At 43.3% G+C, this 15,549-nt stretch overlaps 2 protein-coding genes across 8 annotated transcripts in view; one reads left to right on the top strand and one right to left on the bottom strand.

Moving 5' to 3' along the window:
* The window catches only part of ANKS1A (ankyrin repeat and sterile alpha motif domain containing 1A), a 207,592-nt gene extending 205,493 nt beyond the window's left edge, over window positions 1–2,099 (bottom strand). Inside the window, exon 1 of one of the 5 annotated variants that reach the window (XM_032141614.2) lies at window positions 1,752–2,099. In XM_032141614.2, the coding sequence (XP_031997505.1) occupies window positions 1,752–1,951 (200 nt within the window). In that variant the 5' untranslated portion in view covers window positions 1,952–2,099. The remainder of the gene's footprint in view (window positions 1–1,751) is intronic. The other 4 variants (XM_058432144.1, XM_058432145.1, XM_032141613.2 and 1 more) reach the window with 4 other exon arrangements.
* Window positions 2,100–3,285: 1,186 nt separating this feature from the next.
* On the top strand, window positions 3,286–13,713 carry TAF11 (TATA-box binding protein associated factor 11). 3 transcript variants are annotated; one of them, XM_032141757.2, is made up of 6 exons: window positions 3,296–3,571; window positions 8,359–8,507; window positions 10,443–10,469; window positions 11,100–11,187; window positions 11,416–11,512; window positions 12,771–13,713. In XM_032141757.2, the coding sequence occupies exons 1-6, from the start codon at window positions 3,401–3,403 to the stop codon at window positions 12,899–12,901; spliced, it is 663 nt and encodes a 220-aa protein (XP_031997648.1). In that variant the 5' UTR covers window positions 3,296–3,400; the 3' UTR covers window positions 12,902–13,713. The 3 variants fall into 3 exon arrangements, with proteins under 3 accessions (XP_031997649.1, XP_031997650.1, XP_031997648.1); XM_032141758.2 differs by lacking the exon at window positions 10,443–10,469 and having other exon boundaries at window positions 3,286–3,571; XM_032141759.2 differs by lacking the exons at window positions 10,443–10,469; window positions 11,416–11,512 and having other exon boundaries at window positions 3,286–3,571; window positions 12,771–12,827.
* Window positions 13,714–15,549: the final 1,836 nt, after the last annotated feature.

Raw genomic sequence — 15,549 nt, 5'->3', positions numbered from 1 at the left:
GAGAATATAAACATGATGTATGGAAGTATACCCATCCATTATTATTTACCTTTATTATGCCCAGCCTCTCAAGGGTCCGGGCAGGAAGTTCTTCTGTTGCCTAAGGAGCACCAAATAAGTTTCCGTTCTCATTTCTGTGCCTCTGATCATGCGGTACCCACCTGAAACATGCCCATCGTAACTCACTTACCCAAATCCTCACATCCTTCAAGGCCAGCTTAAGTCTCCCTCCTTTTGGAAGCCCTGACTTCCACTCCATCCCTAAATGATGTCTCTGTTATCTGAGCTGCTAGCAATTACAGCGAGTAATACCATCTGCCATCCATTTATTTAGAAATTTATTGTCCTCCAACTGATACTTTTATTTCTTCAACAAATCTTAAGTACCTACTTATACTGCTTTTTAAAATCTTCCTGTAAAGACCTGCGTTGGTACTCAGTGCTTAATATCTATTAATAACAATTTATTAGCGCCTTAGGCTTATATGGTCCCAGCTCACTCAAACTGAAGTTACATAAAGTAATGGGGAACAAAAGCTAACGAAGCCATTTCTAAATGAACTTCCACTTCTTAAAAACCTCAAAAGAACAAGGAAGGAAAAAGAAATCAGGCTATGAAAGCGCTGCTGAACCAACACATTTAACTCACACTAACAAAGCACCTCCAATCCCCCTTCGAAGCCACACAAAACTGATGTTTTCCCCTCGGTCCTTACAGCTCCAGATTGAAGCGTTTAACAATAGACCTTGGAAAAGTTTACAGCATCCCTCGGTTTCCTAAACAAGTCTCTGCCTTTATTTCTAGATGAATAAGCCCCCGGATGAATCCTGCATATGCCACTTAGACTAATCCAATGAGGTTCACTACAAGGAACTACAATTTGAACTTCAAGCACAAGAGAGGCTCAAAGACGAACATCTTGAAAATGATACATCCAGAGGCAATTTTAATATAAACAAAAGCGAGGGGCCAGGCGCGGTGGCTCACGCCTGTAATCCCAGCACTTTGGGAGGCCGAGGCGGGCGGTTCCTGAGGTCAAGAGTTCCAGACCAGCCTGGCCAACATGGTGAAACCCCGTCTCTACTAAAAATACAAAAATTAGCCGGGTGTCGTGGCGGGCGCCTAATCCCAGCTACTCGGGAGGCAGAGGCAGGAGAATCGCTTGAACCCGGGAGGCGGAGGTTGCAGTGAGCCGAGATCGCGCCACTGCACTCCAGCCTGGGTGATAGAACAAGTCTCCGTCTCCGAAAAAAAAAAAAAAAAGCGACGTCCTGTGTAGCCTGGTGGAAGGTTCCAAGTTCCTAAGAGAAGAAAATCAATAGAATTTCCTCCAGAGGAGCCTCGAGATTGTACAAGGCGTAGGAGTTTCTGCAGGTGAGGGAGATCATATATATATATATATATGATATACATATTTGCTCTTAATTGGCTTTTGTGAGCTACTTCAGCTGGCACCCTGTAGCAAGCAAGGGTGAACCCCGGCTGTGCCATGCGGCGGAGGCTGCCACCTGGGCACTCCCACCATTCTTCACAGCCGGGTCAGAAGGGGAGACCAGGCGAGCCCGGAGCAGCGTGGACTCGGACCTGCGCGCCCTCCGGTACCCTGGCCCGCGGGCCGCCTGTCTCGCCCCGGGCACGCCACAAGCCCACCCCGCCCGAGTCTCAGGACCCCCGATCTCTCTGGGGACCCAAGAGACGAGTGGGGGAGAAGGGGTCTGCAGGCAGCGGCCCGGCCTCGACGCGTACCCACCTGAGCAGACTGGAGAGGGGATGGCTGGAAGAGCCGAGGCCGCCGCCGCCGCCGCCGCCGCTGCCGCCGCCGCCGCCCCCAGAGCCGCCGCCGCCGCCGCCCCCAAAGCCTGAGGAGAGCCGCTTCCCGGACAGCAGCTTCTCCACCGCCGGGAGGTGCCCGGTGCGGGCCGCCTCCAGCAGCTCCTGCTCCTTCCCCATCCCCAGGGCCGCCACCCGCTGGACCCCCTCCCCGGGGCTGCAGCTGAGCCTGCTCAGGCTCCCAAACTTTCCGTCTCCGGGCAACGCACCCCCCAAACCGGCTGGGGACACCACCCCCTCCCTGCCTTTTCCCCACGAGCGCGTCACTTCCGGGATCCGGCGTCACGCGTCACCGCGCCCCCGCGCCCCGCCCCCTAGCTCACCTAGCTGGGCGGGGCTCCGCGGACCAGCGCAGGTGGACTTTGCTGTGCCGAGACAGGCCTCTCGGGGCATGGGGACAGCGCCTTGTGGGCCCCCATTATACAAGTGGAAAGGGACAAACAGGCCCACCTGTACGCGCCTCCCGAAGTGCGCTGCTTCCCCAAAGGTTTTGGGAGCTCCTGGGACAGGAAATACGGTAATTCGTCCAGGCAGCGTAGAAACAAAGAGATAAATATGGTAACGCGCACCTACATTTCCAAGTCCATTCTTTCAGCACGCATAAATTAAATATGTAATAGGTGCGGGGACCTAGTCATACCAAGGTGAATAAAACGCCCTCCCCCTCGTATCTCAATGAGGGAAGAGAAGAAAATTTTAAAATAGAAATATCCTCACCACTTCATCCTCCCAGTACATGATGAACTAGTTCACTAAAGTAAAACGTTCAAAGGAGACACCTTCCTCTCTTTAGGCTTTCCTCCTAGTTTTGATGAGATTAACCAAACTGATAGAAAAGTGTCAGACTTGTAGAAACATACCTGAATCTTGAGTACTGGCGAACTGGAAAAAATCATTTAACTGGGTAGAAACTGTGTGTGTTTTGTTCCCCGGTACTAGCACTGTTTCTAAATCAAAGTACGTAGTCAATAGTTATGGATGAATAAATGAATTGGATAAATTCTGCTCAAGCTATATGACTTTTCGTTGTTAAGGTGCTTGCGGAATGGAGGGGAAATGCTAGCAATTCTATGTATACACAGGCCCGCGGTTTCGGGCCAGTTGAAATATACAAGGTTGAGTCCTTGCCTGAAAGTTTACCAATCCCGGGTAGCCCCATTCCACGACACCGCCATACAACGGAACTGAGTTTTCTCCCAGTCCCCCAACTTTACTCTGAGGGGTTAACGAAGGGATTAACTGACATTGCATTTTTAGACAGGCGAAAAGGAAAAAGTTATTTAGTAAACAAAACTGCGCTCCTTCACAAGTGCTGGTTTCCCAGCGAGGAGGATCCATAGTCTGAACTCTACGTCCAATTTTCCCGCTTCCCACTGTCGCCAAACCAAAGTTAAAATGAGTCCTCTAGTTCTCTACGCGCGCCTCAAAATGACCCCTCAGGAGAGAGGTAGGGGTGATGTCATCGCTGCGCGACGACAGGAAGTAAGATCCTGGCCTGTGCAGCTCGGGGTTCCGAGCTTCTGCCTCAGACGTTTCCGCGATCTCTTCTCCCTTCCAATCCTATCCGTGATGGACGATGCCCACGAGTCGCCCTCCGACAAAGGTGGAGAGACAGGGGAGTCGGATGAGACGGCCGCTGCGCCCGGGGACCCGGGGGCTACCGACACGGATGGAATCCCAGAGGAAACTGACGGAGACGCAGATGCGGACTTGAAAGAAGCTGCAGCGGAGGAAGGCGAGGTAGGAAGAGATGTATTGATGAGGCTGAAGGAATACCCAGAGATTGTGTTACTGGCTGCTCGCCGGGCTTCTGGTTAGTCCCTCCCAAGTTACGAGAACTCGAACTCACCAGAATTCCCTCCAGATCGTTAATCTTGAGGGGGAAGAGAGGGGACGACCAAACAAAACTCCAGTGCTGGTTCGGTTCCAGAGGCTCAAGCACTGTGTAAATATTTTTAGTCTTGTCTTTAGGGATTAAAGCTACTTCTAAGGGAGTTTTAATAGCCCGTTGGCTTTGGTGGTGAGGAAATTGGGATCCAATGTCACACTGAGACGTAGTGCAAGAGCTAAAACCCAGGATTCGTAGCACCCCTTTCACCGCAATATGGTTCCTCTTAGATGTTAAGACAACAATCGTGTTCGACTTAACCTGTAACTCTATAAAAGAGTCGCCCGGGCTGGAGTACAATGGGGCGATCTCTGGCCCACTGCAACCTCCACCTCCCGGGTTCACGCGATTCTCCTGCTTCAGCCTCCCGAGTAGCTGGGATTACAGGCGCACACCACCATGCCCAGCTAATTTTTGTATTTTTAGTAGAGACGGGGTTTTACTATGCTGGCCAGGCTGGTCTGGAACTCCTGACCTCGTGATCCGCCCGCCTCGGCCTCCCGAAGTGCCAGGATTACAGGCTTGAGCCACCGCACCCGGTGATCAGGGACCCATCAATTGGGTCTGGTGTTTTTATACTACAGAGAGTTCAGCAGTGTTGCCTAGCTGAGCATCGGTCAGGACCAGAAACTCATCGTTCTCAGGATTACATTTCTAGAAGTAGAATCTTGGGGTCTTAGAGCTAGAAGGGATTTAAGAGATCGTGGGTGGGCCGGGCGCGGTGGCTCACGCTTGTAATCCCAGCACTTTGGGAGGCCGAGGCGGGCGGATCACGAGGTCAGGAGATCGAGACCACGGTGAAACCCTGTCTCTACTAAAAATACAAAACAAGCTAGCGGGCGTGGTGGCGGGCGCCTGTAGTCCCAGCTACTCGGAGAGGCTGAGGCAGGAGAATGGCGTGAACCCGGGAGGCGGAGCTTGCAGTGAGCCGAGATCGCGCCACTGCACTCCAGCCTGGGCGACAGAGCGAGACTCCGTCTAAAAAAAAAAAAAAAAAAGAGATCGTGGGTGAACAATAGATTAGATGGAAATAGCCTTTCTGAGCATAAAGTTTAGAAAAAAGAAAATTTGGCTGGGCGTAGTGGCTCACGCCTGTAATCCCAGCGCTTTGGGAGGCGGAGGTGGGTGGATCGCCTGAGGTCAGGAGTTTGAGACCAGCCTGGCCAACATGGCGAAACCCCGTCTCTACTAAAAATACAAAAATTAGCTGGGCATGGTGGCGGGCGCCTGTAATCCCGGCTACTTAGGAGGCTGAGGCACAAGAATCGCTTGAACCTGAGAGGCGGAGGTTGCAGTGAGCCGAGATCGCACCACTGCACTCCAGCTTGGGTACCAGAGACTCCGTCTCGAAAAAAAAAAAAAAAGAAAGAAAGAAAAAGGAAAAGAGAACATTTGACAAAAGTATTTTAAGGCAGGTTTTTTTTTTTTTTTGAGACCCAGTCTCGCTCTGTCGCCGAGGCTGGAGTGTGCAGTGGCGTGATCTTGGCTCACTGCGAGCTCCTTTAAGGCAGGTTTTGTTTGTTTGTTGAGACAAGATCTCACTCTGTCACCCAGCCTGGAGTGCAGTGGCACAGTCTCTGCCTCCTGGGCTCAAGCAATCCTCTTATCCCAGCGTCCCCAGTAACTGGGACTGCAGGCATGCTGCACCACGCTCAGCTAAAGTTTTTGTTTTGTTTTGTTTCGTTTTTGAGACGGAGTCTCGCTCTGTTGCCCAGGCTGGAGTGCAATGGCGCAATCTCGGCTCACTGCAACCTCTGCCTCTCAGGCTCAAGCGATTCTCCTGCCTCAGCCTCCCCAGTAGCTGGGATTACAGGCACGTGCCACCGTGCCCAGCTAATTTTTGTATTTTTAGTAGAGCTGAGATTTCACAAGTTTCACAAGTTGCCCAGGCTGGTCTTGAACTCCTGACCTCATGATCCGTCCGCCTCGGCCTCCCAAAGTGCTGGGATTATAGGCATGAGCCACTGCACCCGGCCAGCTAAAGGTTTTTTAAATATTGTTTTGGTAGAGACAAGGTCTCATTATGTTGCCCAGTCTAGTCTCCAACTCGTTGGGCTCAAGCAATCCTCCCGCCTCAGCCTCCCAAAGTGCTAAGATTACAGTTGGGAGCCACCATGCCTGGCCAAGAAGGAAACTTTAAAACAGGTGTCAAGGACAGCAAAGATTTGAATAATTAGCTTAGTACACAGAGAGCTCACTACATATCTAAATTTGCACCGAACAGAGGATAAAATTATGTTGTTTCTGAAACACTTTTAAAAATTGATCATGTACCAGACCACAAAGAAAAATATGAATTCTTAAAAGTGGAAATCATAACAGGCCACATCTTGTTAATGCAATGCATTAAACTTGAAATTAACTACAAAAAGCTTCTCCCCCACCAAAAAAGAACTAACTCCCTGGAAATTTTAAACTATTTTTTACATAGCCTTCAGACTAAAGAAATTAATAGAACACTTTATCAAATTATATGGGATTGGCCAAAGCTTTATTTAAAGAAAAATATGTAGCCTTACATATTTTTATTAACAACCAGAAGATATTGCAAATAAGCACCTAACTCAAGAAACCAGAAAAAGGGCCTAGTGGAGTGGGTCACGCCTGCAGATCTAGCTACCCGGCAGGCTGACACAAGAGGATCACTTGAGGCTTCAGTGAGCTATGATCCAGCCGGGGCAACAGAGCGAGTCGGGGGCGGGAACAAACAGATAAAGAACAAAATAAATCAGAAGAATGTAGGAACAAGGAGTTAATAAGGATAGAAGTAGACACTAATGAATTAGCACACTAAAAAACATAAATGATAAAATTAAAACCTGATTATTTAAAATGTAAATGTATAACATTACAAAATATGAAAGGTTATAGGCACTAATATGGAGGTCTTTAAAGGAAAATACAAACCACCAAACTTGAAGCACAAAGAAGTTAGAAAATTTGTATAAATCAGTAACTAAAAAGAAATTGAAAAGATTGTCAAAGATAGACTAACTTCATCCCACCTATTCCTTTATGAGTTTAAATTTGAATTCCTCTTTAGGGACAAGTTAAATCTCATTAATGAGTTTTATAGTATACTTAAGATTCTACATTAAGTCAGAGGGGGTGAAGTTTGGATTTGATTTTTATTATTAAACAGCCAGTTTTTTAAGTTCAGGGGTACATGTGCAGGATGTGCAGGTTTTGTTACATAAGTAAATGTGTGTCATAGGGGTTTGCTGTATAGATTATTTCATCACCCAGGTATTAAGCCTAGTATCTATTAGTTATTTTTCCTTACCCTTTCCCTCCTGCCACCCTTCACCCTTCCATATACCCCAGTGTGTGTTCCCCTCTATGTGTCCGTGTGTTGTCATCATTTAGTTCCCACTTATTAGTGAGAACATGCAGTATTTGGTTTTCTGTTCCCACATTAGTTTGCTATAGATAATGGTCTCCAGCTCCATCCATGTCCCTGCAAAGGACATGATCTCCTTTTTTATGGCTGTATAGTATTTCATGGTGTATACTGGAAAATACATTTTCTTTATCCAGTCTATCATTGATGGGCATTTAGGTTGATTCCATGTCTTTGCTATTGTGAATAGCACTGCAGTGAACATAAGTGTGGATGTGTCTTTATAATAGAACAATTTATATTCCTTTGGATGTATACCCAGTAATGGGATTGCTGGGTCAAATGGTAATTCTGTCTTTAGGTCTTTGAGGAATTGTCACACTGCCTTCCTCAATGGTGAACTGATTTATACTCCAACCAAGAGTTTAAAAGCTTTCCTTTGCCTCCACAACCTTGCCAGTATCTGTTATTTTTTGACTTTTGAATAATAGCCATTCTGACTGATATGAGATGGTATCTTATTATGGTTTTGATTTGCATTTCTGTAATCAGTGATGCTGAGCTTTTTTTCATGATTGTTGGCCACAGGTATGTCTTCTTTTGAGAAGTGTCTTTGCCTACTTTTAAATGGGGTTTAAACAGCCATTTATTAAACATCCAGCATAAGTAAAATTGTGTTAAATGCTGATGGGGGGAGATATAAATAATAAGAGACAAACCTATCTTCAAAAAGACTAGTAATGTGAAATAAACATTTGCATGAAACAGTAGGATTGAAGAATAAGAACAAAAGAGCACTACATGTGAGAAGCTCACTTGAAAGTCCCAAATTGAAATAAACACTGTTTTGATGAGAAGGGGCCTCCTTTTTAATATTCTTTCTATATGGAATTATCAGCAGTAAAGAGATCTATAGATCTGGAAGCAGAAGAGCTGGCTGGATGGAGGGGACTTTGCTGACATCCCCTCTAAAGAATAAGGTCAGAAAAGTGGGCCCAGGGGGAGAGTGGTTTTCATGATCCTTGGCATTTCATTACCCTTGTAAACAGATACTGGAGCTGTGCTCGTAACCAAACTGGAAAACTAGATTATTTAGCAGGTTTCCTTTCCATGGCTGAGCCATAATCTTCCCTTAGGAGAGATACTGTATCTTATCCTTGATGGTACAGTCAGTGCCTAGAACTGAAAAACTACGCAGTAAATGGATTTGTTGTTTTGTAATAAGGATGATGTCTTCTTACTTTGCCCAAGCCTGGAAAGTAGGCCAAATATATAATAGCGTTTCTTTCATCTTCCCAGCTCAAGAGTCAGGATGTCTCAGATTTAACAACAGTTGAAAGGGAAGACTCATCATTACTTACTCCTGCAGCCAAAAAACTGAAAATAGATACCAAAGAAAAGAAAGAGAAAAAGCAGAAAGTAGATGAAGATGAGATTCAGAAGATGCAGTAAGTCACTTTCTTATCATTCCCCATTTCGAGGCTGTCACTTGACCACACAAATTTAATAAATTTTTCTTGGTGTTTAAATTTTCTTTTATAAGCTCAAAAGAAAATAAAACGATTAATACATTATGGCGGGCATGGTGGCTCACGCCTGTAATCCCAACACTTCAGAAGGCCAAGGTGGGAGGATTTCTTGAGGCCCAAGTTTGAGACCAGCCTGGGCAACATAGTGAAACCCTTTCTCTAATGTTATATTATGTTATGTTATTTTTTAAATTTTTTTATTTTTTATTTTTGAGATAGAGTCTCACTGTTTCACCCAGGCTGGAGTGCAATGGTGTGATCTCGGCTCACTGCAGCCTCCGCCTCCTGAGTTCAAACGATTCTCATGCCTCAGCCTCCCAAGTAGCTGGGACTACGGACATGCACCACCATGCCCAGCTAATTTTTGTATTTTTAGTAGAGACAGGGTTTCACTATGCTGGCCAGGCTGGTCTTGAACTCGACCTCAGGTGATCTGCCCACCTCGGCCTCCCAAAGAGCTAGGATTACAGGCATGAGCCACTGCACCCGGACTCTATTAAAATTTTTTTTTTTTTTTTTTTTTTTTTTTTTTTTTTTGAGACGGAGTTTCACTCTCGTTGCTCAGGCTGGAGTGCAGTGGTGCGATCTCTGCTCACTGCAACCTCTGCCTTCTGGTTTCAAGCGATTCTCCTGCCTCAGCCTCCCAGGTAGCTGGGACTACAGGCTCCCGCCACCATGCCTGGCTAATTTTTGTATTTTTAGTAGATACAGGGTTTTGCCATGTTGGCCAGGTGGGTCTCGAACTGCTGACTTCATGATCCGCCCACCTTGGCCTCCCAAAATGCTGGGATTACAGGTGTGAGCCACCGTGCCCGGCCAAAAACAATTTTTTCAAACAATTATGTTACAGCATAGAAAATATAAATAAATAAAAAGAAGGCCGGGATCAGTGACTCACGCCTGTAATCCCAGCACTTTGGGAGGCTGAGGCGGGCGGATCACTTGAGGTCAGGAGTTCGGGACCAGCCTGGCCAACATGGTGAAACCCCGTCTCTACTAAAATTACAAAAAATTAGCTGGGCGTCGTGGTGGGTGCCTGTAGTCCCAGCTACTCGGGAGACTGAGGTAGAAGAATCACTTGAACCCAGGAGGCAGAGGTTACAGTGAGCCAAGACTGCGCCACTGCACTCTAGCCTGGGCAACAGAGCCAGATGCTGTCTCAAAAAAAAAAAAATAAATAGATAAGAAGAAAAAATAATCACCTTACCACAGAGATATATCTTGCTTATATTAAAAGTTTCAAGATAGTTTCTATACATATATATCTATAAATTTTTTTTTCACAAATGTCAAATACTGTTTTGTAGCCTATTTTTCACATTAGATATGGTGAATGTTTTCCATGTCACTAATTATACATCTAGGTCATAGTTTTCTTAAAAATAGAAATAGCTTTATTACATGTTCTGATTGTAACAGTAGTATGGGCTCATTGCAAATAATTCAGAGAATACAGAAATACAGAAAAAAATTACCCATAAACTCACCACACAGAGTTCACTCTAACTATATAGTTGGGTATAATGTTTGAGTATGTACCTTTTCAAAGTTTTTTTTAGATGTTTGATATGTATAGCTAAATATTTTCATGTCAGTAAATATGCTCATAAATCATCATTTTTAATGGCTACGTTGTATCCCATTATGTTGTTGAACTATAATTTAACCAATCCCTATAGTGGTTCTGGTTGGGTATTTTTACTTTTGACATTATAATGAGGATCTTTGGACATATCTTTGCATACTTGTCCATTACTTCCTAAGATAAACTCCTAGAGGTGTAATTGCTAATTCAAATAGTATGAACATTTTCAAAGGCTTTTCATATGTATTTCCAAATTTCTCTCCAAAAAGGTGTTCCAGTTCACTCTGCCAGCATGTGTGAGTTTGTGTCCCATATTCTAATACCATTCTTTTTTAATAGTGGTCTGATTTATTAAAAATGTTATCTATGAAAACAATATTTTCTTAGTTAATAATGAAGGTTGTTTCCCCCATGTTGATTGACCATTGGTATTTTGGTAAATTTCCTGTTCATATACTTTGTTCATTTTCAAAAATTGATATGGCCCCTTTATTCACTTGAAAGAATTATACATCAGGAGTATTAACTGTTTCCACATATTTTGCAGATATTTCCCCTAAATCTGTTAATGTTGAAAACTACTGGTTTGATTATAAATTTGTATATTAAATTTTTACCATCAGTGTGAAATTCAGTAAGGTAGACTTATGGAGATAGTGTCTAATGCTGAAAACAGTCTGTGTAGTATGATACAGTGACCCAGTGTTATTCTTTTTGTTAACAGGTAAGAAAAGAAGTTTTTATTTTATGTTTTCTCAAATTCCTTTGGAGTAGAAGTGTTTTATCTTCATTCCTTAAGGCACCAAGCCTAATGCCATTGACCCCTTAAGAATTCATTTTTTAATTGTCTGAGACTTTTATTGACTTAATAATATCTTGTGTATTCATTCATATAAGTTAACTTAGTTACCTGGATCTTTGTTTAGAATCCTGGTTTCTTCTTTTTCTGAGGAGCAGCTGAACCGTTATGAAATGTATCGCCGCTCAGCTTTCCCTAAGGCAGCCATCAAAAGGGTAAGGATGGACCACCACACTTCATCTCCATCATGTTTTAGAACTGAACTCAAGAGCCATGTCCATTGGCATTTAAAGTGAGGTGTTAGACAAGTCAGTGGATTATTTAGGTGGGAAAAAAAAGAATGCACTTCAGTTATCTTACCTTTTTCTGTGAATTACTTGGTACTGTGTTCCAAAGCCAGTCTTTGACTATTGTAATCAGAGAGTCTTTGTCCTTCTTTCAAGCTGATCCAGTCCATCACTGGCACCTCTGTGTCTCAGAATGTTGTTATTGCTATGTCTGGTATTTCCAAGGTTTTCGTCGGGGAGGTGGTAGAAGAAGGTGAGTAGTGTTGGTTACAAATACTGGATTGTACCTGTGGTGGTCTTATTTTTAAGAATATCTATACACAGGAGCTTATTAAAGCACCTGTGGGAGTTCTCATTTGCACTTGAAGTTGACCAAGTGGGGAGTCCTGTATTTAGGAGAACATGACCATTATTCCTTGCAAGTTTCAATAACAGATGGCAAGGAACCATCTGGGAAATCCCCTCCCTGATTCCTTTCCCCAGCCCAGGGTGACAGAAGTAGACTTTGTATTTTCTGCAGTGGACTTTGCTCATTTCTGCTGCCAAAAGAAAAGATACAAGAAAAGCAATCACAGGGGTGACCTGTGTGGGATGGTGAGTTGTCCCTAATGTTGTGATCCCTGGGAACTGCCTGCCCCCTTTATTGAGTAAAAAGCCTGGCTGTTTCCCATTGCTACTCTAGCTGGTGAAATATATATATATATATATATTTTAAGCAGGAGATATATACTTTTAAATTATTATTATTTTTTTAGACAGGGTCTTGCTCTGTCGCCCAGGCTGGAGTGCAGTGTGTGATCTTTATTTTTTTTTTATATATTTTTTATTTTTCCTTTTACAAATTACAAATTAAGATGGTGTACAAAATGAGATGGTAACAGTGGTGTGATCATAGCTCACTACAACCTCAAACTCCTGGGCTCAAAGGGTCCTCCTGCCTCAGCCTCCCAAGTAGCTGGGACTGTAGGCACACACTACCACACCTGGCTAATTTTTAATTTTATTTTTATGTAGTTATTTGAGACAGGGTCTCACTCTGTCACCCAGGCTGGAGTGCCTTGATCATGCAATCACAGCTCACTGCAACAGTGAGCTCCTGGGCTCGGGTGATTCTCCTGCCTCAGCCTGAGTAGCTGAGATCACAAGTGCGCACCACCACCCCTGGCTAATTTTTTAATTTTTTGTAGAGACAAGGTTTTGCCATGTTGCCCAGGTTGGTCTCGAACTCCTAGGCTCAAGCAATCCTCCCACCTTGGCCTCCCTAACTGCTGGATTATAGGCATGAGCCACAGCATATGGCCTATAGGAAATATATTTTAAACTGTTATCTATGATAAAGCCTGTTATGAGATGTTATACTAAAACTAATATTCTCTTAAAAAGGAAAAATGTCTTGGTTTATTTCCTTAGCAAGCTTAAGAAAAGTTAACGAGAATTACAGGACTCAAAAGGATTATGTAATTAGTAAATTATTGTGTGATAATCAGACTTTCTCCTTACCCTCTGTTTAGCACTGGATGTGTGTGAGAAGTGGGGAGAAATGCCGCCACTACAACCCAAACATATGAGGGAAGCCGTTAGAAGGTTAAAGTCAAAAGGACAGATCCCTAACTCGAAGCACAAAAAAATCATCTTCTTCTAGACCAAAGTCTAGAAAGGCCTATATTACTGATGGAAGAAGTATTGGTTCCAGACTTCCTAGAAGACTGTCTGCATTGGTGCTTTAGTATCTCAGGCCTCCAAGGATTCCATGATGATTTTAATGTCTTTCTCAAAACTCTGATATTTGTCACACCTAGAAAGTATGTAGCCTGATTGATACTTGCCTTGACTAAATTTTGGGACCTCTTGGGGCATTTTGAATTATTTAACTGTCTTGACCAGTTGGAAGAAGATGTGTGGGCCGTAAGCATCTTCTGGACAGGGAAACTGCTTTCAGAGAGAAAACCTTTCCAAGAGAGTTTTGTTTTGGTTTGGTTTGGTTTGGTTTGAGATAGATAGGGTCTTGCTCTATCACCTAGGCTGGAGTGCAGCGGCATGACTGCAGCCTTGAACTCCTGGGCTTAAGTGACCCTTCCGCCTCAGTCTCCTAAGTAGCTAGGACTACAGGCACACACTACTGTGCCGAGCTAACTTACTTTTTTTATGGAGATGGGGTCTTGCTTTGTTGCCCAGGCTGGTCGTGAACTCCTGGCTTCAAGCAATCCTCCTGCCTCAGCCTCCTAAAGTGCCGAGGGCTTTAATGGTTTCACATTGAAGCCTGAAGTTGCTAAGACTTAGGTTGTTTCTTACATCTGGTTTTAAGTAGATGAAACAACCAGAAACTTTGACTTGTGATACTCTACCATGAAGGATGCTGTGATGGCAAGAATAGCGGAATAATTGGTGCTTGTAAACATTTAAGATTCTCCTGTGGATTTTGGTGAGTGATCATTAAACTGTTTTCCAACTTGCCCTAGGTGTATTCATTTTCTATCTAGCTGGTTGGAATGGGAAGTGGATCATTCTTTTTTGGTGTTCCAATACAACTGGTTTTGGCTATTTTGTGAAATTTTGAGCTCTTTTTCTAGTAGAACCATTAAAATTTTATCTCATAAAAGAGTACTTCAAGCACTGTTAAAAAGTGTAATAATTTTCCCCCCAAGACTCAGAGGAAAATAAACAATATAAAAGCCCATATATTTCAGATTCTTATCAACAGATATACAACAATCATTATGGTTTAATACATTTAATTTTTTTTTCAGGTGGTTCACAGAACCAGTACACTCGAAGTTTGACTAGATATTGCAACATTAAAATTTCCCCAATACTGACAAGGATTCTAGTTCATCAGATACATTCTCATTGTTTTCCTCAAATAGAGGTGAATGAAATGACCTTTTATTGACAGTGATTAGCAGTAATAAGGCTACTGTATGTAATTGGCATCCCCAAGAATTCTTTCCTCACTACCATTCAGTGTCATAGGGAGAAAGATTTTGAAGCTGTTCTCTTGTGAAGCTTTCCTGAGCATGTCTTAGTAAAGATTCTAATTCTGTTTAGCACTCTCAGTGGGGGAAACAGAATTAGATACTAAAAGTATCTTACATTAAAACCCATGGCCTTAAACATGTACTTAGCCAACGGAGAAGACACTTCAGTGGGGCATTCCACGAATAAATGCTTTAAGACTCAGGCTAAATCTTGACCAAAAATTAATACACTGACAAAAAAGATACTTTCTCAGCTCTACCAGGAATTTTTTTAGAAGTCACAGGAACTATATCTATTGCAATTAGAGATACTGAATAAGGCTTAAACTTAATAACAAGTGAGGAAGATCAAATCCCAAGTCTGGCCACTTAGCAAAGCCTCATTGTTAAAAGGTTATCCAAGAGTGTTTCCCCTTGTGCCATGGGGAAAATAATCCCCATTCAATAGCTACTACCTATACCTACCCAGAGGTGCATGGGAATATTCCTATTCTGACAGAAGGTAGGGAAGCCACTAGGTAAAGGCCTTAGTCTCTGAAAGGATAGTGCTTCACACCAGATTCTCTCTGAAACCCTTAGTAATGACTACGATAAATCATGAGGCAATGACACACCTTTTACTGTTCTCAGATAACAAGATGTCTTCGAACTAACTTGTGTACCAAAGTTCAGTTGTTTCCATAGTTTTATGATTTTACTATAACTGATTTTAGAAGTTTAGGCAAATATTAAGAGAGAAAAAAAAGCTAGGGTAAAGGTTTGGAATAAAAAGTTCCCATATTACTATGGCAATATTTCAAACTACCTTCTTTCCACTACCACCCATCCCCCAACCCATTTACCACTAAGGGGAAAGTAATCTAAGTGAGTTAAATGGAAGCATTTAAGTTACAGGGGTATGTGAGGGGTGGTGTTTATCCCTTGTATATTGCATACACGGGAGCCATTCCTTTCAGAACCATAAAAAGCAGACATAAAGGTTGAGGTCCATGGCAAAATGAGGGTCAGATGAAATACATGGTAAAGAGCAGCCATCATGTGAATAGAACCCACCTGTTTTATATCAGGAAAACTAGATTAATTATTCCAGTGAGTTGAAAACAGAATTTGGGATTGATAGCCATCCTTGCAGCCCAGTTAAAGACAGGATTTAAACTCTAGTCCATACACACTAAAGCATAACCCCAGCACATGCATGTAAACAGGAAATGTAGACAATCACAGATAATACAGTTGTAAATGCTTCACAGCTGAATTGGTAATGTGCAGTGGTTGAAGTCTTTGAGGGACAGTGGTGCTATCTCTCCAGACATTT

The sequence above is a fragment of the Hylobates moloch genome, unplaced genomic scaffold, assembly GCF_009828535.3.
Source record: "Hylobates moloch isolate HMO894 unplaced genomic scaffold, HMol_V3 SCAFFOLD_20, whole genome shotgun sequence".
Classification (NCBI taxonomy): Eukaryota; Metazoa; Chordata; class Mammalia; order Primates; family Hylobatidae; genus Hylobates; species Hylobates moloch.
The sequence above is the reverse complement of the archived record's forward strand: the minus strand, read 5'-3'. Positions and strand labels throughout refer to the sequence as shown.